Consider the following 22,434-nt stretch of genomic DNA (forward strand, 5'->3'; position numbering starts at 1 on the left):
CATGGAAGTCCATGCTGCTGCACACGTCGTCGAACTGTTCGTGCAGATGGTTGTTGTCTTGCAAATGTCTCCTTCTGTTGACTCAGGGATCGAGATGTGGCTGCACGACCCGTTACAGCCATGCGGATAAGATGCCTGTCATCTCGACTGCTAGTGATACGAGGCCGTTGGGATCCAGCACGGCGTTCCGTATTACCCTCCTGAACCCACCGATTCCATATTCTGCTAACAGTCATTGGATCTCGACCAACGCGAGCAGCAATGTCGCGATACGATAAACCGCAATCGCGATAGGCTACAATCCGACCTTTATCAAAGTCGGAAACGTGATGGTACGCATTTCTCCTTCTTACAGGAGGCAGCACAACAGCGTTTCACCAGGCAACGCCGGTCAACTGCTGTTTGTGTATGAGAAATCGGTTCGAAACTTTCCTCATGTCAGCACGTTATAGGTGTCGCCACCGGCGCCAGTCTTGTCTGAATGCTCTGAAAAGCTAATCATTTTCATATCACAGCATCTTCTTCCTGTCGGTTAAATTTCGCGTCTGTAGCACGTCATCTTCGTGGTGTAGCAATTTTAATGGCCAGTAGTGTATATATGATGACTTTTGAGCATTATTAAGGTAAATACATTGTTTGTTCTCTACCAAAATCTTTCATTTGCTAACTATGCCTACCAGTAGTTAGTGCCTTAAGTAGTTCCTATCCACCCTGGCCAGGCTCTACAATGTAGTCCTGTCCACCGGTTACTACCCCGACCTATGGAAAACCTCCCGTATCCTCATGTTCCTTAAACCTGGCAAACCGCCGTCCGCCGTCTCCTCCTACCGTCCCATCAGCCTTACCTCGGTCTTCAGCAACGTCCTGGAATCTATCCTCACCCGACGCATCCACCAGCATCTCCGCCAGCACCGCCTCCTTCCCGTTACCCAGTGTGGCTTTCGGCCGTCCTTCTCTTCCGACGATCTTCTCCTTCACCTCACTCATCTTCTTTCCGACCAGCTAAATTCCCGTCGCTCCGCAATCTTCCTCTCCCTTAACCTCGAACGCGCTTATGACCGCGTATGGCATTCCGGTCTCCTCTTCAAGCTCCAAACCTTCGCCCTTCCCATTAACTACGTCCGTCTGATCGGTTCCTTTCTCTCCCGCCGTCCTTCCTATGTCACCATCCATAACACAGATTCCTACAACTTTTTCCCCTCCGCCGGTGTGCCCCAAGGCTCCGTCCTCTCCCCCCTTCTGTACCTTTTGTACACGGCGGACATGCCGCCGCCGTCACCCCCCGTCCACCTTATCCAGTTTGCCGATGCCACCGCCTTCCTTGCCCTTGCCCCCACCCTGCAACGCTCCCAACACCTTCTCCAATCCCATCTTGACCGGTTCACTGCTTGGTGCAACCAGTGGTTGCTCAAGGTCAATCCCTCCAAAACCCAGGCGATCATTGTCGGCAAAACCACCCCTTCCTTCCGCCTCCTTGATTTCTATCTCACCGTTTATGGCCGTCCTATCGCCCTCACTCCCACCCTTAAGTACCTTGGCGTCACCCTCGACCGTCGCCTCTCCTGGACTCCCCATCTCCGGACAATCCAAGCCAAGGCACGTTCCCGACTCCGTCTCCTCAAGCTCCTTTCCGGCCGTACGTGGGGTCTGGACCCCTCCACAATCCTCCACACCTATAAATCCCTCATCCGCCCTATCCTTTGTTACGCCCATCCAGCCTGGATCTCCACCCCCCCTACCTTTTATAAATCCCTCCAAATCCTTGAACGCCATGCTCTCCGCCTTGCCTATCACATCCGTCTCCCCTCCCCCACGCGGATCCTGTATGATCTCATCCCCTTCCCCCACTTCCTCCTTTTCCTTGAAAGGATACGGATCCTGTACACCTCCCGCAAACTTGATCCTCCTCACCCACTCGTATCCCCGATCCTCTCCCACCCCCGCCCGCTGCCGCGCCTGTATTCCCACGTCCCACCCGGTCTCCATCTCTCCACCCTCCTTACCCTCTCCCAAGGTGGCTTCCGCCAGCTCCCCCTCCCTGATGATGTCCTCCTCCCCTCCATCTACCCCTCCTATCAACTTTGACCCTCCCCCCACTTCCTGTGTCCTTCCCTTTAGGCACCCTCCCTCCCTCCCTTCCCTTCCCTTCTCTTTCCTCTCCCCCCTTCCTCCTCCCCTCTTCCCCCGGGCTTCCCTTCCCCCTTCCTCCCTCCCCCTCTCTCCGCTGCCCATGGCATCTCTTCTCTCCCCTCTCCCATTCCCCTCCTCCTCCTCCTTCTCCACTCTTGGCAGGTCCCCGGACTCGTACACGCTCAGTGGACTTTCGCGCGCCGGAGATCATCGCCATCTGTGTGTCGTGTGTGTGCCTCGATTTGTGTTTAGTGTTCTGTCACCGTCACGCCTCCACTGTTCACGTGTGCCGTCGCCGTCATCCGTGTTCTGTGCGCCGTGTCACCAAGTGTTACTGTTTTTTCGCGTCCAGCGTGAACGGCTTCATGTTTATTGTTTTTTGTATCTCCTTTTTTTGCCCGCCGTTTTTACTGTATTGTCTGTATCACCTATATGTCATGTTATTGTTCCACTTAAGGCTGAAGAGCAGCGTAATATGCTGCTGACAGCCCGCCTGTATGGGGTGATTAAAATTACAATAAAGGAAAAAAAGAAAGAAAAAGCCTTCAGTAGTTAGAATCTTTTATTTAGCTCGCAGTATTGTGTGTCAGTTTAGTGATGATCAGAATAAGTAAAGAGAAAACTGTTTGAGTACGTTGAGTTTTGCTCAGCTATTTGAAAATCAAATAACGTAGAAATTTACCAGCACAGTCATGCTTAATTTTTCAAAGGGCACGTTACAACACATTATATTCTGCTGTCACTGAACAAAGTCCTCGAGGTTGCTGCATTTTTTTCTGGCAGCTTAGTCGTAAGGAGAGCGGATACCTGGCTGAGAGTCATCACAAGATCCTAAGGTAATGCAGTTTATTCACGAACGGAGTGGCTTACAGAACACCAGTTGCGACTGATGCTCGAGTTAATAGGTTGGAGTAACCGAAGAGGAGAGGAGATCAAAAGAAGAGGGCTGGTCTCCACAGCGGTTTCGTTTAGTAAGGATGAGAGCGTTACAGAGATGCTCGTCGAACGCTGCAAAAGAGGCGTTTTGCAAATGGAAACATTATTCTAAAATAGGTTGTAGAAAAATTTCCGCTACCAGTCATAATAAAAGGTTATTTATTTGTCACACGACCGGTTTCGGGCTTGTGACCATCCTCAGGTGTTTATGCATTCATGTACATGTTTATATTGCTGGAGATCACTGAATAAATACAAAAAAATTATTTTCTAGTGACTAAACAGATACAAGTGGGACAATACAGTGATCTCCAGCAATATAAACATGTACATGCATGTATAAACACCTGAGGATGGGCGCAGTCCCGAAACAGGTTGTGTGACAAATAAATAACCTTTTATTATGACTGGTAGCGGAAATTTTTCTGCAACCTATAAAGGAACAGTCACGGAGTTCAACAGCATCCACTGTGGATAAAATTCATTACTACCGTACTCTAAAAATTTTGATGACACTCTTTCCAAGGAGAATCAGCCAACATATTACCACCTGCCACGTACATTTCGTGCAATTATCACAAGGAGAGAGCCAATGAAATTAGAGCTTCTATTAGGGAATGTCGATATTCGTTCTCCCCACGCATCGTTATCGAATGGAGCAGGAAAGGGGGGAGAGGATAATGGTCTCAGAAGTACCCTCTGTCACACACCGCAAGATGTTTTGCCGAGTAAAAATATAGTTGTGTGTGAAACTTGTTGTTTGTTGTTCCTTTTACTATCCGTAGCTGCGAAGTGACACCATCTTTTATTCCAGAAAAGGTCGTGTGCTACCACGGCAGCTGGTCGGCCTACAGGACCGGCAACGGCAAGTTTGAGATAGAGTACATACAGCCCCAACTGGCCACCCATCTCATCTACAGCTTCGTTGGAATGACGCCTGAAGGAGAGGTCAGGATTATTGATCCGTGGCTGGATCTTCCTGAAGGAAAAAGTAAGTAATCTTAAGAAGAGAACAACTGCTTTTCCAACACACATTTTAGTGATAAGGAGTAAACAGAGGCACACTGTCCAATCACATTAATGTGACCCCTGTCAGAAGCCTGAATAACCACCTTTTGCAGCGCGGACCGCTGCAGAGGTGCAGGAAGAGAGTCAGTAATGTAATGTAATGTATCAACAGAGACGTGGAGCCATGCCGATTTCAGTGCCGTGGCCAACTGAGCTAGATTTCTCGGCTAAGGGCCCATTTCACGTACAGCCCAATCGAGGTGGTCTCGCAGATTCTCCATTGGGTTCGGTGACCAGTGGAGTATGGTTAACTCCTCCCGGTGCTCTTTGAACCATGCAGCTTCAAAGCGAGCTGTGTGACACATTCCATTGTCCTCCTGACAGACGCCATCGTGCCGAGAAAAAACAAACTGCACGCAAGGGTGAATATGGGTTCCAAGGTTGGATGCATACTTATACTAATTCATTGTGCCTTCCAGAATGACGATATTACCCAGGGAATGCCACAAAAATATTTTCCAGACCATAATGCTCGTTTATGCGGCCTGGGTCCCTTTTCTTTCAGATGTTTCACGTTGTGCGCGCCGGCGGCCATCTGTTCGATGGAGCCTAGAACAAGGAGAACAAGGCCACCTATCGCCACTCATTAGACGTCCAGTTGGGATGATGATGATGAGGTCCCATACTCTGAGGAGCGTAGGGGACGATGCGGGAGACCCGCACCACCGTACTAGGCAAGATCCTAGCGGAGGTGGTTTGCCATTGCCATCCTCCGACCGTAATGGGGATGAATGATGATGATGAAGACGACACAACATTACAACACCCAGTCGTCTCGAGGCAGGAAAAATCCCTGACCCCGTCGGGACCCCATGCGCGGAAAGCGAGAACACTACCGCAAGACCATGAGCTGCGGACCCGGTTGGGATATTGGCATGCAAATTCTAGCCATGAACCCTAGTCAGATGGGGACATTAACCAGCCGCCTGCTGCGAAGCCCCATATGCAGCAGCCCTCCCTCAACGGTCATTGAGGAGACACTTTTCGTAGCCCCTTGATTCATCTGGGCGATCGGTCGCCCAACAGTTGCGTCTCTGTTCGCCCATGCACATCTTCGCAGCAGTCGTTCACCCATGTCATGCATGGCTCATGGTGCACCACAATTGCCTTGGTGCCGGTTTTGGATAGCATCATTTTGCCAAGCATGGTGTACTTTAACCAAGGCAGCAAGCGAGCGGTTTACAAACTTAACCGCTTCAGAAATGCTTCCAACCTTGGTCCTGAAGCCAATGGTCATGTCCTCCTGGCCGAGCCAAGGATTTTCTTCACTTGGAAACTGGGTGTTGGTTGTCCTTACGTCACATCGTCATAACTGAAGCGGCCTAATGGGCACGGTCTGGAAGACAGTAAGCTGAAAAAAAAAATGGTTCAAATGGCTCTGAGCACTATGGGACTTAACATCTGAGGTCATCAGTCCCCTAGAACTTAGAACTACTTAAACCTAACTAACCTAAGGACATCACACACATCCATGCCCGAGGCAGGATTCGAACCTGCGAGCTTAGCGGTCGCGCGGTTCCAGACTGAAGCGCCTAGAAAAAAAAAAAAAAATCATGCCCTTTTGGACGTTAGATATATCAATCCGTTTCCGCATTATGACAACAAATTCACTGTTTTCCGCATCACCCGACACCTTTTATATACCTCCATTGTTAGTGTTGCCAGCTGCTGCCTGAGAGTGGTTATTGCACGTTGACTTCGAACACAGGCAGTAATCACATTAATGTGACTGGACCATGTATACATAAATGCAAATTTGAATGTTCTGTAGTTGCGCGAAGGATATTGATGATGATGAGGTCCCATACTTCCTTGACAGAGCATAGGGGGCGATGCAGGAAACCCGCTCCACTTACTAGGCAAGGTCCTAGCGGAGGTGGTTTGACATTGCCTTCCTCCGCCCGCTATTGGGATGAATGATGATGGTGGAGACGACACAACACCCAGTCATCTCGAGGCAGGTGAAAAATTCCCGACCCCGCCGGGACTCGAACCCGGGACCCCATGCTATGGAAGCGAGAACTCTACCGCGAGACCACGAGCTGTGGGCCGAAGGATATTCGAAAAGTTTTAATCACAATGTCGGAAAATAAAGTTACGTAATTAACTTGCTTGTTTGCTCCTCAGGTAAACAGCTGCAGTGCTGGTTCGCATGGAAATCCCTGCGGTCCAGTACTGCAGAACGTGCTAGGCGAACCAAAACGAACGGCTCAGCCCATTGAAACAGTGGCTACTGGCTGTGCCGTTTGTTTTGGATCGGCTAGCGGCGTTCTACGGTACTGTGGCGCAGGGATTTCCATGCGAACCAGCACTGCAGGTGTTTACCTGAGGAGCAAACAAGCAAGTTAATTACGTAACTTTTTTTCCGAGGTTGTAATTACTCGTAAGAGTGGAACTGTCAAACTGCTGTCACACGTAATTAACATTTTATTTTCAATGTATTTACGTCATTTACCATCTTATTAAAACAGTGAAAGTTATAAGACAGTTCATTAACGACGTAATATGGACGTCACATCAGTCTAGGCGTACTGGCGATGGCAATAAATGCCGAAACAGTCTGTCGTGAATAAAGATTAGTTATTACAAGCAGCTATTTTGGTGCATCTGTTCTAATAATCATGTCGTTATCAGGCATCTGTGTATGTTTATGCTACTACCAAAACTGGTTTGAAGGTGAAGATACCGATGTCTTGCCCTGGCCTGCATGACATGAACCCTATAGTAAATTTTTGGGTAATATTTGCAAGGTGTTATCTCAATGGAAGGCAATTTGAGGCCGTATGTAAGCTGAAAAGTGCGACACGAAAAGGGTGGGCGACAATTTAATTACAAGAACTAAAAACCGTAACAAAATCAATACCGCAGACAATTTTTGAGATTGGACACAGTTCTAGCAATAAACAATAGGAGTTCACACACATACCAGGTGATCAAAAAGTCAGTATAAATTTGAAAACTGAATAAATCACGGAATAATGTAGATCGAGAGGTACAAATTGACACACATACTGGGAATGACATGGGGTTTTATTAGAACCAAAAAAATTCAAAAGTTCAAAAAATGTCCGACAGATGGCGCTTCATCTGATCAGAATAGCAATAATTAGCATAACAAAGTAAGACAAAGCAAAGATGACGTTCTTTACAGGAAATGCTCAATATGTCCACCATCATTCCTCAACAATAGCTGTAGTCGAGGAATAATGTTGTGAACAGCACTGTAAAGCATGTCCGGAGTTCTGGTGAGGCACTGGCGTCGGATGTTGTCTTTCAGCATCCCTAGAGATGTCGGTCGATCACGATACACTTGCGACTTCAGGTAACCCTAAAGCCCAATAATCGCACGGGCTGATGTCTGGGGACCTGGGAGGCCAAGCATGACTAAAGTGGCGGCTGAGCACACGATCATCACCAAACTACGCGCGCAAGAGATCTTTCACGCGTCTAGCAATATGGGATGGAGCGCCTGGTTCTAATAAAACCCCATGTCATTGCGAGCATGTGTGTCAATTTTTACCTCTCTATCTACATTATTCCGTGGTTTATTAAGTTTTCAAATTTATACTGACTTTTCGATCACCCGATACATCTTGTAAGTAGCAGATAGCAATATTAACCACAGCCTCACAGTACATTTATTCACTTACGAGTAACAGAGGTATTCACAAGTGCAACACTAGAAGGAAAAATTATCTGCGTTATTCTTTAATAAATCTGCCTTTGGCACAAGAGGGTTTGAAATGTGCACTTATAAGACTCTCTCACAATCTGCCTATGCAAAGAAAACGTCTGGCAGATAGCAAATTTAGTTTAGAGGTATTTCTTCTTAATGCGGAAGTGGAAGTCATTATAAAGGCAGGGTTGCTACTAAAGTAGCAATGCAACGTCTGTAGCATACTGGATTGACTTTATCCTGAAAGCAGCAGATATGTATAAGAAATAAACAATTATGACGGAATTACATAGTTTATTTCATAGCACCATTAACAAAATAAGATGCTTGCATTTCTTGGGTGGAAATTGGTATAAGACATTAGTGAACGGAAATATGCAACATATGTTAACTTACTGAATTCTATAGCTTCAAAGTTGGCTATTTTTGCTATAGCAAAAGTATCCATCCCTAAACATTTTAGCAGGTATACGATATGATTTTCAAAATTTAAGTTTCCATCAATATATGCACCTAAGAACTTACGATTTTCTATTCTGTTTGTTATTTGTTGTTGGTATACCAGGTTAGTAGGACGTGGGATATTTCTGAGAGTACAAAACTGGGTGAACAGCGTTTTTCCAAAACATAAAGCTACCCATTTGTGCAAAACGATTCAGTAAATTCCCCAAAAATATTATCTGGGGGAGACCAGTCTAAAATTGACACCTCGAATCAAAGGAAATAGCCATAGTTTAGGGTAAATGAATGTGATGTTTGGAAAGGTGAATTGGCAACATTGAGCCTGCTTTGACGGGGTAACCCTGTCGGCGTTGTTCTTGGTGCTAGACACGAGAAAAAGGTAAGGATCAAATTTTTCTTCTTTACTGGCGTAGGATGCCCAATATTATATTCTCTGCGATTTTATTCCAAAGCTGTAGTGAATGGCTTTACTTTTACAATAACATGTACAACATATGATTCTTATTCTTTTCCTTTTCCACTAGACGGATTTAAGCGTTTCAATGCGCTCAAATCGGCCAACACTAAAACTCTCATCGCCCTCGGAGGTTGGAATGAAAGCTCTGCTACTATCTCAGCTGTAAGTGACACATAGAACGCTGTACAAATCAGTCGCTTCTTTTGTTTTCTTCTTACGGCATTACCACATCTTCTTCTATCCCGCACAGGTAGTGAACAACCCGTCGCTGAGGGCTCATTTCGTGCAGTGTGCAGTGCAGTTCTTGAGGACTTACGGGTTTGACGGTCTCGACTTGGACTGGGAGTACCCAGGGCACCGTGGCGGTTCCCCAGGAGACAAGGTGAGTCACTGCCTGCATCGACGAGTGCGCCATTCTGACGGAAAGCGTGCAGAAATCTGGTCTGACTAAATATCTTATGTTGCTGCTTCCATAAATGACAAGGTATAATTTCAGTGCTGATTCACCTGTGCAAAATTTCAAAATTACCATATTTCTTTCTTCCGAAAATATTCGCAGTTGTTAACTCGTCACTGCCTTGTACATATGTGTTATACTCAGCCTTAAAATAGACATATTTAGGTCATTAAAACAACACAAATAAAATTAGTTAGAGGTATTGTATTGTACTGCATTGTGCGTTAACTGGGGACCTAGAAACGACGGAGAGGCTCCGTCCCAGCCGCAGTGGTCCACAACCCCACGACGACTACCGCAGTCCACTTCACCCCTCCGCCGCCCCACACCGAACCCAGGGCTATTGTGTGGTTCGGCCCCCGGTGAACCCCCACCCCCCTCCCCCGCCCCCAGGGAACGTCTCACACCAAACGAGTGTAACCCCTATGTTTGCGTGGTAGAGTAATGGTGGTGTACGCGTACGTGGAGAACTTGTTTGCGCAGCAATCGCCGACCTAGTGTAGCTGAGGCGAAATAAGGGGAACCCATATGTACAAGGCAGTTAGACGATTTCTATACCTGGAAAAACTGGTAGAAGCCGACCTCGGGGAAGATCAGTTGATTCCGTAGAAATGTTGGAACACGTGAGGCAATACTGACCCTGCGACTTATATTAGAAAATATATTAAGGAAAGGCAAACCTAGGTTTCTATCATTTGTAGACTTAGCGAAAGCTTTTGACAATGTTGACTGGAATACTCTCTTTCAAATTCTGAAGGTGGCAGGGTAAAATACAGGGAGCGAAAGGCTATTTACAATTTGTACAGAAACTAGATGGCAGTTATAAGAGTCGAGGGACATGAAAGGGAAGCAGTGGTTGGGAAGGGAGTGAGACAGGGTTGTAGCCTCTCCCCGATGTTATTCAATCTGTATATTGAGCAAGCAGTGAAGGAAACAAAAGAAAAATTCGGAGTAGGTGTTAAAATCCGTGGAGAAGAAATATAAACTTTGAGGTTCGCCGATGACATTGTAATTCTGTCAGAGACAGCAACGGACTTGGAAGAGCAGTTGAACGGAAAGGATAGTGTCTTGAAAGGAGGATATAAGATGAACATCAACAAAAGCAAAACGAGGATAATGGAATGTAGTCGAACTAAATCGGGCGATGCTGAGGGTATTATATTAGGAAATGAGACATTTGAAGTAGTAAATGAGTTTTGCTATTTGGGGAGGAAAATAACTGATGATCGAAGTAGAGAGGATATAAAATGTAGACTGGCAATGGGAAGGTAAGCGTTTCTGAAGAAGAGAAATTTGTTAACATCTGGTATAGATTTAAGTGTCAGGAAGTCGTTTCTGAAAGTTTTTTTATGGAGTGTAGCCATGTATGGAAGTGAAACGTGGACGATAAATAGTTTGGACAAGAAGAGAATAGAAGCTTTCGAAATGTGGTGCCGCAGAAGAATGCTGAAGATTAGATTGGTATATCACATAACTAGTGAGGAGGTATTGAACAGAACTGGGGAGGAGTTTTTGCCACAACTTGACCAGAAGAACGGATCGGTTGATAGGGCATGTTCTGAGGCATCAAGGGATCACCAGTTTAGTATTGGAGGGCAGCGTGGAGGGTAAAAATCGTAGAGGGAGACCAAGAGATGAATATACTAAGGAGATTCAGAAGGATTTAGGTTGCAGTACGTACTGGGAGATGAAGAAGCTTGCACAGGATAGAGTAGCGTGGAGAGCTGAATCAAACCAGTCTCAGGACTGAAGACCACACAACAACAACAACAACAACGTAGAAAGTTTTTACTGTACATTAATTGATATCTATAAGTTAAGCTTATTCTCGTCAACTTCCCAGCAGCCTTGCCACAGTCGTGATACCGTTTCCCGTAAGATCGCCGAAGTTAATTGCTGTAGGGCTTGGCTAGCACTTGGATAGCTGACTATTTGGGTCTTCCGAGCGCTGTTGGCGAGCGAGGTGCACTCAGCCCTTGTGAGGCTAATTGAGGAGTTACTTGATTGAGAAGTAGCGGCTCCAGTCAAAAAAAAAAAAAAAAATGAGCGTACGGGATTGTGGGCCGTGAGTCTCCCATTCGGGGAAGTTCGGCCACCGAGGGGAAGTACTAATTGCATTCGACGCCACATTGGGCGACTTGCGCGTCGGAGATGGGGATGAAATGATGATGAGGACAACACAACACCCAGTCCTTGAGCGGAGAAAATCTCCTGTCCCAGTTGAGCACATGCCCCTCCACATCCCCATCCAGTGACGCCTGCGGGCTGAGGACGACACAGCTGTCAGTAGGTATCACTGGGCCTTTCGAGACCTGCTCGGACGGAGTCTAGTTTTAGTTTAGTCTTTAATCTGAACTGTATTATGCAATGGTTGGTTGTCCGAATCAAAATGAAAAGAACCTGTCTTCCTAACTGAAATATAACAGCACTGTGGCATCGGTGTACGACGTCCTCTTGGAGAACACCAGACTCATCATCCTCTTAGCGATAGAAAGTCGCCTCTAAGACGACCGATCTAGCGTCTTTTTTTTTAATTTCTCATGTTTATTTAATCTATCGTTTGCCTAGTGCAAGACAGAGATACCAGCCAAAAACATCCCATTTTTTTGGTTCCGTGCAACGTGCACGATAAACAGTTAAGTCAAGAAAAGAATACAAACTTTTGGAGTATGGTAGTAGTGAAGAATGCGGAAGATTGGACAAGTAGATCGCATGACTAATGAGGAGATACAGAACTGAATTGCGAAAAAAAGAAATTTAAGGCACGAAGTAGCTAAAAGAACAAATCGGTTGATAGGAGACGTCCTCAGGCATGAAGGGATCGTTAATTTTGTAATGAAAGGAAGTGGGAGGGCGTATAAATTGTAGAGGGAGAGACCAAGGTATGAATGCAGTAAGCAGGTTCACCTAGATATAGGTTGCAGTATTTATCAAAAGATGAAGACACTTGCAGAGGATAGAGTAGCTTTTGGACTGCAGATCACTATAAAAATATGGGCTTGGACTACTGTACAATTTCGTGAAAATAGTGACAATAAATTGGAAGTTATATTTTTATTCACTTTAAATGTGTAGTACCGGGGCTACATTTGTCCACAATGTTCTGCTTACTGCGTTTTAAGATTTGATGTTTAATTCCTTTGGCACTCACTCCTCCATATGAAACAGCCTTTACGTCTACTCGTGGTAGTTTAAATACTTTTTACGTGAGCTCTTTTATTGACCATCTTCACTAGATCATTGACTGTTTAGTTATATTCAGTGCCAACAAGTCCCTCGACGCGCACCGGTTTTACCTTCAACCCAAACTAATTAATTCCCGCAATTGATTTATTTCTTCATAAAATATGTAGTCTACGTGTACTTGGTAGCAATCTTCTCCAATCCCATAGGATTTTTTTTTTTTGTGCTGTAAATCTGTGCCTTCTGGAGAACAGCTGGAAGTCTCACTGGGAAGCGCAATCAGCTGTTTGAACGTTAGACGCGGGAATGCGCGTACCGCTCTTTCATTAGCTGTCTTTTTGGAACCGTCCATGTAGCTCTAGAAACACTCTAGGAAATTGAAACGCACTGTTTCAGTAATTTGTGTCATTAAGCGTATAATTTATAGTTTGCGTAAAATTTACGAGATGCATTTAATAAGTAATGTAAACATTTTTTTCTCAGCCAATTTCGGTTTAAGTAATGGAGAATTTGTTGTAGGACATGGTGGAACATTCCCGCTTCAGCCCCCAATAGTTTCAGAAAGTTCCGATAGGTGGCGGCGCTAAATATAGCCTTCAAAATGGCGTCTGTGACCGAAGTGCGTTCCAAGCAGAGAGCTGACACTGATTTTCATTTGGAGGAAAACCCGAGCATCGCAGATACTCATAAATGCTTGCAGAATGTCTACGGAGACCTGACGGTGAACAAATGCACGGTGACTCGTTGGGTGACGCGTCTGTCATTATCGCAACAACGTCGCGCAGACCTGTCCCATCTCCCGGTCGGCCGCACACAGCTGTGACTCCTGCAGTGATGGAACGTGTGCTCATTCGAGGTGATCGATGGATCGTGGGTTCATCACTTCGAACCGGAAACGAAACGGAGTGGCGCCGCACTATGTCTCCTCCAAAGAAAAATTCAAAGCCGCATCCTCGCTCATGCCAAAGGTCTTCTGGTACCTTGAAGGAGTTAATGCGTTTGATGTCCTCCATCACGGTGCGATGTTCAACTCTGAAATGTACTGTGCTACCGTCAGGGAATTGAAGAAACAACTTCACCGTGTTCGTCGCCAGAAAAATGCAAACGAACTTTTCCCTTTCTACGACAAGGCAAGGCCTTATACAGGTCTGCGTACCCGACGGGAGCTCACAAAACTTCGTTGATTGCTCTTTCTCATCCACCCTACAGACCGGATCTCGCACCTTCCGACTTCCATCTATTCGGCCCAATAAATGACACACTCCACGGGAAGCAGTACGTGAATGCTGGAGAGATTAGTGAGGCAGCAAGACATTGGCTCCGCCGTCGACCGGAAGAATGGTACCGAGCGGGCATACAGGCTCTCACTAAGGCACCGCAAGGCCGTCGCCTTGAACGGAGATTATGTTGAAGAATTGGGTTTTTTAGCCAGAAGAGTGAGGAATAATATAGTGTATTGGAATCCTGAATAAAACCAACCTGCTTTCAGAAAAGAAAGATGTGTGGCATTGCTCATTGAACGCTGCTGGTATTAGGAGAGTAGAACGCGTCGACCGCTACAGTCATTCCGTTTCAATGGAAATCCAAATTAGATTGTCCACGTTCTTTGGCAGTGCTGCTCACGGAGTGGTTCGTCCGGAGAGGGAGGTTTCACCACATTACGGACAGAGTCTCTTGACTTCCTCCATTGAGTAGGGGCTATAAAGGGAGATCAAAATATTTCATTCGAACGCCGTAAGTTCAGAACCTGAGTGCCAATTAGGCAAAATCTCCTTGAGCATTGAAGGAATTCACCGACGCACCAGGTTGACCATACCCGTTTGGTAATACACTGTGTCTTGCTGTGTGAAGAAGTCCGTAACTTCACATCCACGTCCGACAGAAATCGACAACCCTTCGAGGCCTTTTTTGAAGGGACCAAAGGTGTGGTAACCGTATGTCGAGAGGTCAGGACTGTACAACGGGTGCCCCAGTGCCTCCTACTTGAGTTGCAGTAACTGCCGCGTTGCAACATAAGGACGTGCGTTATCATGAAGCACCAGCACCATCGACGTACCATTCCACAACGTTGGTTTTCGACATACATGCTGCCCCACACACGTTGTTTTTTGAAACTTCCTGGCAGATTAAAACTGTGTGCCGGACCGACACTCGTACTCGGGACCTTTGCTATAGTCAAACGAATTTTATCTGAATACTCTAACAACAGAGCAATGCATTTCAGCGTGCGTGATAATGGGATCTCGATCACCTAGGCTTCGCTCTCTTCTCTACCGTCCACACCGTGTTCACTGCATCTGCTCAAGTCCCGGCTCATAGGCATCGCTGTTTACCCACACGCGTATATTTCCGTCACCTGCCTCTTCGTGACAAGAAATAAGTGGTTTGAAGAAAATATTCGTTCTGATTAGAACAGAATATTTCAGACTTACTTTTTTATTTTTTCAAAAATCGTTGAAGTATGCACAGATTGTCCACAGGTGGGATAATCCACACCGCGAGCTTACAGATGCAGGAAACCTGATGCATTGGAAAATTCTGTTTCAGGTGGCGTTTGTTGAACTGCTCAAGGAGCTGAGAACAGAATTTGATAAACACGGTTACCTGCTGACAGCTGCAGTGGGTGTTGGTCGTTACCTAGTTGGGACTGCATACGATGTACCCCAATTATGTAGGTAAGTGGAAACGACGAGTCACATAAGTGTACCCATCTTTCCATTCTCAGCTTGGAGACAGTAGCGAAACATGTTCATCACTTAACCTTCGACAGATACCTGGATTTCATCAACTTGATGGCATACGACCTTCACGGATCGTGGGACAACAAGACTGGTCAAAACTCCCCGCTGTACGCCAGCTCTGCTGACAAGACGGAGGCTGAGAGGCAGCTGAACGTGGTGAGTGTTTGCTGCCCCCTTCCCCCGCCGCCCTCAAAATGCCCTGCCCTCCAACTCCAATCCATAACTGGAGACTCCCACAGCAAAGCAGAGAGGACAATGGCCGCTCACTCCTCATTTCTGTATGGCCCCCAGGACTCCAGCGTGCGCTACTGGATCCAGAATGGCGCAGACCCATCAAAACTGGTACTGGGTATGGGCACCTACGGGAGGACGTTCACTCTGGCCAGCACCGCCCACACCGGCGTCGGGGTTCCGACAAATGGACCTGGCACCGCTGGGCCGTACACCAAAGAGGCTGGCATGATGGGCTACAATGAGGTACTGCAACACTTACATATTACTGGCTTGCTGCCCTCAGGCGGCTTTTTCAATGTTGTTGTTTTGTTCATCCATCACCTCAAATGTTTAATGCAGTTATTCATTCCAGCTGTCATTGGCGTTTCTACAAAACAGTTGCATCCTGTATTGTCAACAGTCGCTCCACCACTCCTGAACTACAATTTTCAGCAGTGGCGCATGTCATGATATCTGTCCAGTCATTCTACCTGTTAATTTTCCTGCTAGATATTTCATCTCAATGACTCGTTGCAGCATTTCTTCTATCCACGCTCTATCAATCAATTTGACCTTCAATCTGTTTCCTGTAATACCCCATTTCAAAGGCTTCCAATCGCTTCATTCCTGTCTTCATCGCTATCCTCGTTTCGCATACAGAAGTGTCCGCAAAACATAGCTTTTCAGTAATCATTTTCTGAGCTCAGCAGTTGTTTCTATTCACAGGAAGCCCTTTTCCCTTGTGTAATCCTTGCTGCTGTGTCTTTATCGCATCTTCGTTGATCTAATCAGCTTTCGAGAAAGCAAAATTCTTTCGTTTCTTCAAGAGTCTCTCGTCCAAGTTTAGCGGTTATCGATCCAACATGTCTGCTATTTGACTGCCTCCGTAGTAGCTGAGTGCTGTGCAGAGAACATGGGTTGGATTCCCGATAATGTGAAGGATTTTTCTCTGGTGGGAGGACTGGAACAGGCTCCATACAACCTCGTGATGCCAACAGAGGACCTGCTTGAATGAGACGTGGCGGTTCTAAGGTCTCCAAAGCCGACAACGGCCGGAAGACCGGTATACAAACCACACGCCCCCTCTTAACCCTCACCCCAATCCCGCACCCCGTCCCCCGCCCCCCTTTCGCCTCACGCCTACATACACACATCGCGCCCATATGACATCATTGCCCGAGGATTACACTTTGGTCGGTCCGTCCAGAATGCCCCCCGTCTAAGGCTGCAACAGCGGTACTGTACAGGGTTGTCAGAAACGGTCTGAAAAGCTTGTAAGGCTCGAATTCAAAGAAATAGTATCGACAGCAGTTGAGACATTTATACCAAATAAATTAACAACCCACGGTACTGATGCACCATGGTACACAAAACGGGTCAGAAGACTGTTGCCAAATTTAAACGAACGCAAAATCTCCGAGAGCGGCGATCTTTTGCAGAAGCTCGAAATTTAGCGCGGATTTCAATGCGAGATGCTTATAATTGTTTCCACAACGAAACTTTGTCTCGAAACCTGGCAGAGGGGGGTACGAGAGCGGACGTGGGCTACGCTACAGGCGACAAAAGGCCGAGAGTGATTATTGATTATCAACAAAAGCAGTTACACTTAAAGATATAGCTCTCAGCGGAAATCTGTTTGCTTATTTATACAGGGTCCCATAGGACAAATGACGTGAATCAGAACTCCATCGAAAAACTTTCAAAGGTGGTAGTATGGACCAAAAAAAGAAATAAATGTCTAGTAAACATGGGCTCTAAAATGCTTACATTAAGAACTGTGAACAATTCATCTTCGATACTGTGAAACAAATCTCTTCTACTGCACACTCCTTGCTTTCCATATTTAGAGAGGTGGTGCTATAGAGCAAAACAAATAAAAAAGTCTAGTAATCTAGAGCACTAAAATGCATACCTTAAGAAGTTTGGACACTTGTACAGTAGAAGACACGCGTTTCACAGTATAGAAAACGAAGAAGTGTTCATAGCTCGTAAGGTACAGGAATGCACTTTAAAGCCCAAGTTTGCCGGACATTTTATCGTGTTTTGCTCCTTACTGCCATTTCTCAAAATATGGAAAACTAGAGCTTGTAGTACTAGGATTTTATAATTAAACTTTCCCTGTTTAACACGTTATAACACGGAAACTAATTAACGTACGGCTAGCATTAATGTCCAGAGTACGGGGTGCACGATTTCGATGCGTCACAGCGCCACCGTCCAGTTCCAACTATGGCCACCAGGTGCCGTGATCAGTCATCGTGATTCATAGTCTCACACTCCTGACCATCGCATTGCACTTGTTGAGCTTATCAACAGCAGCTTGGACGAAAAGAGCAGAGCATTATTGCTGAAGCTCTATTATCAAAACAACGGTAACGCTGCAGCTGCTGAAAGCATTACGGAAGGGCCTTCTTTCTCCACCTGCTGTGCGGAGCACGATGAAGAAGTTCGAATCAACTGGACGAACTCGGCGACACTCCAGGAAAAGGCAGACAGCCGGTTGCACCACAGGTGGTTGAAGAAATCGTTGTTGCTATGGCAGACAACGCTGCGTGCAATTCCCGATCGTGCTGTGTCACGACTGTTGAATATTCCGTGGTCCACTGTAAGGAAGGCTGTTCGAACCATTCTCAAATGGTATCCGTACAAGATCCATATCGTACAGCAGCTTGCACCACAGAACGCACAACGACGTGTTGACTTCGCTCTCCAATTTCTCACAGGGACTGAAGTTAACAAGGACTGGTCCTGGAGCGTCCTATGGACAGACGAAGCTCATTTTTCTCTGAAGGGTGATGTGAACACACAGAATTGCCAAGTGTGGGGATCTTCACTGTGCATAAAGTTCCTCTGCAAGATGAACGTGTCACCGTATGGTGTGGCTTCGTGGCCACGTTCATCTTTCTTCCATTCTTATTTGAACAGTTTGGCGCTGAGGGACCAAAGACGTGCAGTGTGAGTGGCCAGCGTTACTGCGATATGCTTCGCCAGCATGTCATAGCCGTCCTACAGGAGAGAGATGCACTGAACTCAACAGTTTTCATGCAAGATGAGGTCCCACCACACATCGCTCGTGAAGTTCACCTGCTTCTCCGAAACACATTCGGAAACGATCGAATTATGAGCCGATCGTTTCGAAATGCTAGGCCGGCACGCTCACTTGCTCTCACTCCCTGAGATTTCTGGTTGTGGGGACAGGGTTTACCAGAGGAACATTCACACATGTGCTGATCTGAAGCGCAGCATATCAAGAAAGGTAGCGAGCATACCTGCGCACATGCTTCGTTCTGCTGTGCAGAATGCAATCCTGCGCTTTCAATCTCTTCTGGACACTGATGGACGCCACATTGAGCCCCTTTAGTAGCAGTAATGGAACCGGTATGTAATGGTATCATGTACCGTAGCAGCACATTAAAAGTGTTTCAATTGAATTGATTCTGCATTCGGGGTTGCCACAAGTTTTTTCTAGTGAAATTCCCTGATATTTCCCTGATTTATAGACAAGTTTAGCATTTACCCCGACAAATTTTGAGATCTCAAGGGCAAATAAAGACATAAGTTGACAAAAAATGTGAGGACGTTATTTCTTCCCCGTGTCAGCAAAAATCTTAAATACTAACATCAACACCATCTTTTGTAATGAACTGTTTTCAGATGGAGAAAGCAAGCCAAATGGTATATGTGTTTCATTAAGACCACTGTTGTTATTTCATTTCAATGAAACGAAAGACTTCTAGTGACAAAAATACGCATTTCCTTGGAGTCGCAAGACAGGTTTAAAATACCTTCACTGATTTGACAAATAACCTCAGAAAAAAGTAGACCTCTTGAAAGAAGTGTGTAAGACAGGGAAGAGTTGTGTAAATCAACACTATAGGTGACCGCCAATAAAATGGTTACTTCCCACTGTGTTGTATCTATTATTTTACAGGTATTGTGTGATTTTTCTTTCGAGAAATATTTCAGTACATAGCGTACAAACCGCCAGAGACTGCACATTTTTCTTCTTCTTATCGACCACACTTTCTAATATATAAACTAATTTCTAAGTACCAAAATGTACTACAATAAATAAAAAGTCTATAAAACGCCGCGCTGTACGATGTACTTGCTGTGAGACAGTCGCAATTCCTGAAATCCATCGCCCCCCTGTCGAGGACCACCTCGGTCCTGGGTCCATGAAAATCCGCCGCATTATGCCACACACGAACAGACCCGGCATGCAGGCAGATCGATGTGACTAGATCCGACGGGCAGGGCCTGCACCTTCGTGGGAAACGACGGGCTTCAGATCGGCACGCTCGATACGTTAGAGATACCCGCAGAAATGGTCTGCGATTTTTGCCCGTTGCGGAAATCCACTCGTGCGGCCAGTTATTCACGTGTCACAGACAACATGCTGATGAAATGAGACCTCGGTGATCAATCCATGCAACAGATAACTTTCGCAAGTACTCTGAGAATGAATACTTCTAAGGATAAGTAGCAACTCACCGTAAAGATGATAGCTGAGCCGCAGACAGGCACGCAGAAAAGACAATTACACTCTCACAACTAAATTATCAGCCCCAGCCTTTGTCAGAAAACAAGAGCACACACACATTCACACAATCACACAGGCACAACTCACTCACAACATGACCGCCGTCTGCGGCCGCTGCGTCAACATTCTCTGAGAATCAGATTCGAACAAACCATTCCTCAAGCCTCCCTGGCTGTTTTGTTAGGCCAGCGGGAAGAAGTTGTGGCAACACTGCCTGCAAGCTGTGGGGAGTGGTAGCATGGGGAGACGCAGTAAGAATGAGGGAGTAGGGAAGCGGCGCACTTCTCAGCTGCGCCCAGCCAGCGACGATGCATGACATTACAGTGAACGAACCATTTCATCTACTGAGATAAAAACCAGATTTTTCCAGCGTTTTCTTTTCCCCTGATATTTCTCTGGCACGTTTGAAATTCCCTGATTTCCAGAACTTGTGGCAACCCTGGCACTATTCCTCTTCCACATGTCCTTGACATTAATGCTACGAAGTTTGGTCCTTGTATGGTAATTAGTTTCTGTGTTATAACGTATTAAATTGGGGAAGTTTAATTAAAACCACCGGGCATAAGAGATTTGTTTCACAATATCGAAAACGAAGAAGTACTCATAGCTCTTAGGGCATGGATTTTAGAGCCCATATTTTTCTATACATTTTGTTCTTGTTTTCATCCATACTAACACATGTGAAAGTTTCTCATTGGAGTTCTGGTTCACCCGATTGTCATGTGGGAGATAACTTTTGTATCGCCCTGTATATTTGCCCTGCCACAACAATAAGCACACCTCTTACAAGGGAACATCCCCATCGCACCCCCCTCAGATTTAGTTATAATTTGGCACAGTGGATAGGCGTTGAAAAAATGAACACAGATCGATCGAGAAAACAGGAAGAAGTTGTGTGGAACTATGAACAAATAAGCAAAATATACAAACTGGGTCGTCCATGCGTAAGATAGGCAATATTAAGGGCAATGTGAAGCGAGGAGTTCCGTGGTCCCGTGGTTAGCGTGAACAGCTGTGGAACGAGAGGTCCTTGGTTCAAATCTTCCCTCGACCGAAAATTTTAACTTTTTATTTTCAGTTTATGTGAAAAACTCTTATGTTTTCATCACTTTTTTTGGGAGTGTGTATCACATCTACAAGAAAACCTAAATCGGGCAAGGTAGAAGAATCTTTTTACCCATTTGCCAAGTGTACAAGTTAGGTGGGGCGACAACATATTCCTGTCATGTGACGCATATGCCGTCACCAGTGTCGTATACAAAATATCAGACGTGTTTTCCTGTGGAGGAATCGGTTGACCTATGACCTTGCGATCAAATGTTTTCGGTTCCCATTGGAGAGGCACGTCCTTTCGTCAACTAATCACACGGTTTTGCGGTGTGGTCGCAAAACACAGACACTAAACTTATTACAGTGAACAGAGACGTCAATGAACGAACGGACAGATCATAACTTTGCGAAAATAAAGAAAGCAAAATTTTCAGTGGAGGGCAGATTTGAACCAAGGACCTCTCGTTCCGCAGCTGTTTACGCTAACGACGGGACCACGGCGCTCCTCACCTCACACTGCCCTTAATATTGCCTATCTTACGCATGGACGACCCAGTTTGTATATTTTGCTTATTTTTTCATAGTTCCACACAACTTCTTCCTGTTTTCTCGATTGATCTGTGTTCAGTTTTTCAAGGCCTATCCATTGTGCCAACTTATAACTAAATCTGAGGGGGGTGCGATGGGGATGTTCCCTTGTTAGAAAAAATTAGGCACACGAGGATACGCAACGTTAATAACGTGTAACAACAACTCGAGTGTTGATAACGTCATTTGACCACACTACCTGTACACGGCTCCAGTTAGCTGCTGTACAATTTCTGCGTTTTTTGGTAATTTTAACACGTGCATCTTTATGTATCACTGTAAGCAATGGTGTCTTGAGGGTGCCAAGCTCTAAATGTCCGTTGCCTGCTGCAATTCGGTAACCAGTTCCATCGCTCGGAAACTGGTTGAGGTGAACCTGCATTCATCGAGAGCAGCGATTCCTGTCGGATTTGAAACCGATCGTCATTTAGAAGGCTTCACACTCGCCCTGGCTGACTGGTGGTTAGGATGTTTCAACGACTGTTGTTCTTACACCGAGTGTTACAGCATTCCTCGTCGACTTGTTGGACACTCCAAGTTCATACACTAACAAACCATATAACTTCGTTCCATTTGAGACGTCCCTTAGCCGGCCGGGGTGCCCGAGCGGTTCTAGGCGCTACAGTCTGGAACCGCGTGACCACTACGGTCGCAGGTTCGAATCCTGCCTCGGGCATGGATGTGTGTGGTGTCCATAGGCTCAAACTATTGCAATACAGCGTGCGCCAATACTGCCAGCTGAATAAAAGATTCTAACTACTGAAGGCACTAACTACTGAACTACTGATAGGCATAGTTAGCAAATGAAAGATTTTGATAAAGAACAAACAATGTATTTACCTTAATAGTGTTCAAAAGTCATAACTTATATATCAGTTCATGACATCCAGTCTTACAAATTTACTGTCTCTGATGGACACACGTCCAGAT

General features: G+C 45.8%; 1 protein-coding gene across 3 annotated transcripts in view; it reads left to right on the forward strand.

The window, feature by feature from the left end:
- LOC126188134 (acidic mammalian chitinase-like) overlaps positions 1-22,434 on the forward strand; it is a 50,496-nt gene that overhangs the window by 16,455 nt on the left and 11,607 nt on the right. For 2 of the 3 annotated variants that reach the window (XM_049929624.1, XM_049929623.1), the window contains exons 2-7: positions 3,881-4,057; positions 8,797-8,891; positions 8,980-9,111; positions 14,917-15,044; positions 15,140-15,266; positions 15,402-15,587. In XM_049929624.1, coding sequence (XP_049785581.1) covers positions 3,881-4,057; positions 8,797-8,891; positions 8,980-9,111; positions 14,917-15,044; positions 15,140-15,266; positions 15,402-15,587 — 845 coding nt within the window. The remainder of the gene's footprint in view (positions 1-3,880; positions 4,058-8,796; positions 8,892-8,979; positions 9,112-14,916; positions 15,045-15,139; positions 15,267-15,401; positions 15,588-22,434) is intronic. The other variant, XM_049929625.1, reaches the window with a different exon arrangement.

This window comes from Schistocerca cancellata, chromosome 5 (assembly GCF_023864275.1).
Source record: "Schistocerca cancellata isolate TAMUIC-IGC-003103 chromosome 5, iqSchCanc2.1, whole genome shotgun sequence".
Taxonomy (NCBI): domain Eukaryota; kingdom Metazoa; phylum Arthropoda; class Insecta; order Orthoptera; family Acrididae; genus Schistocerca; species Schistocerca cancellata.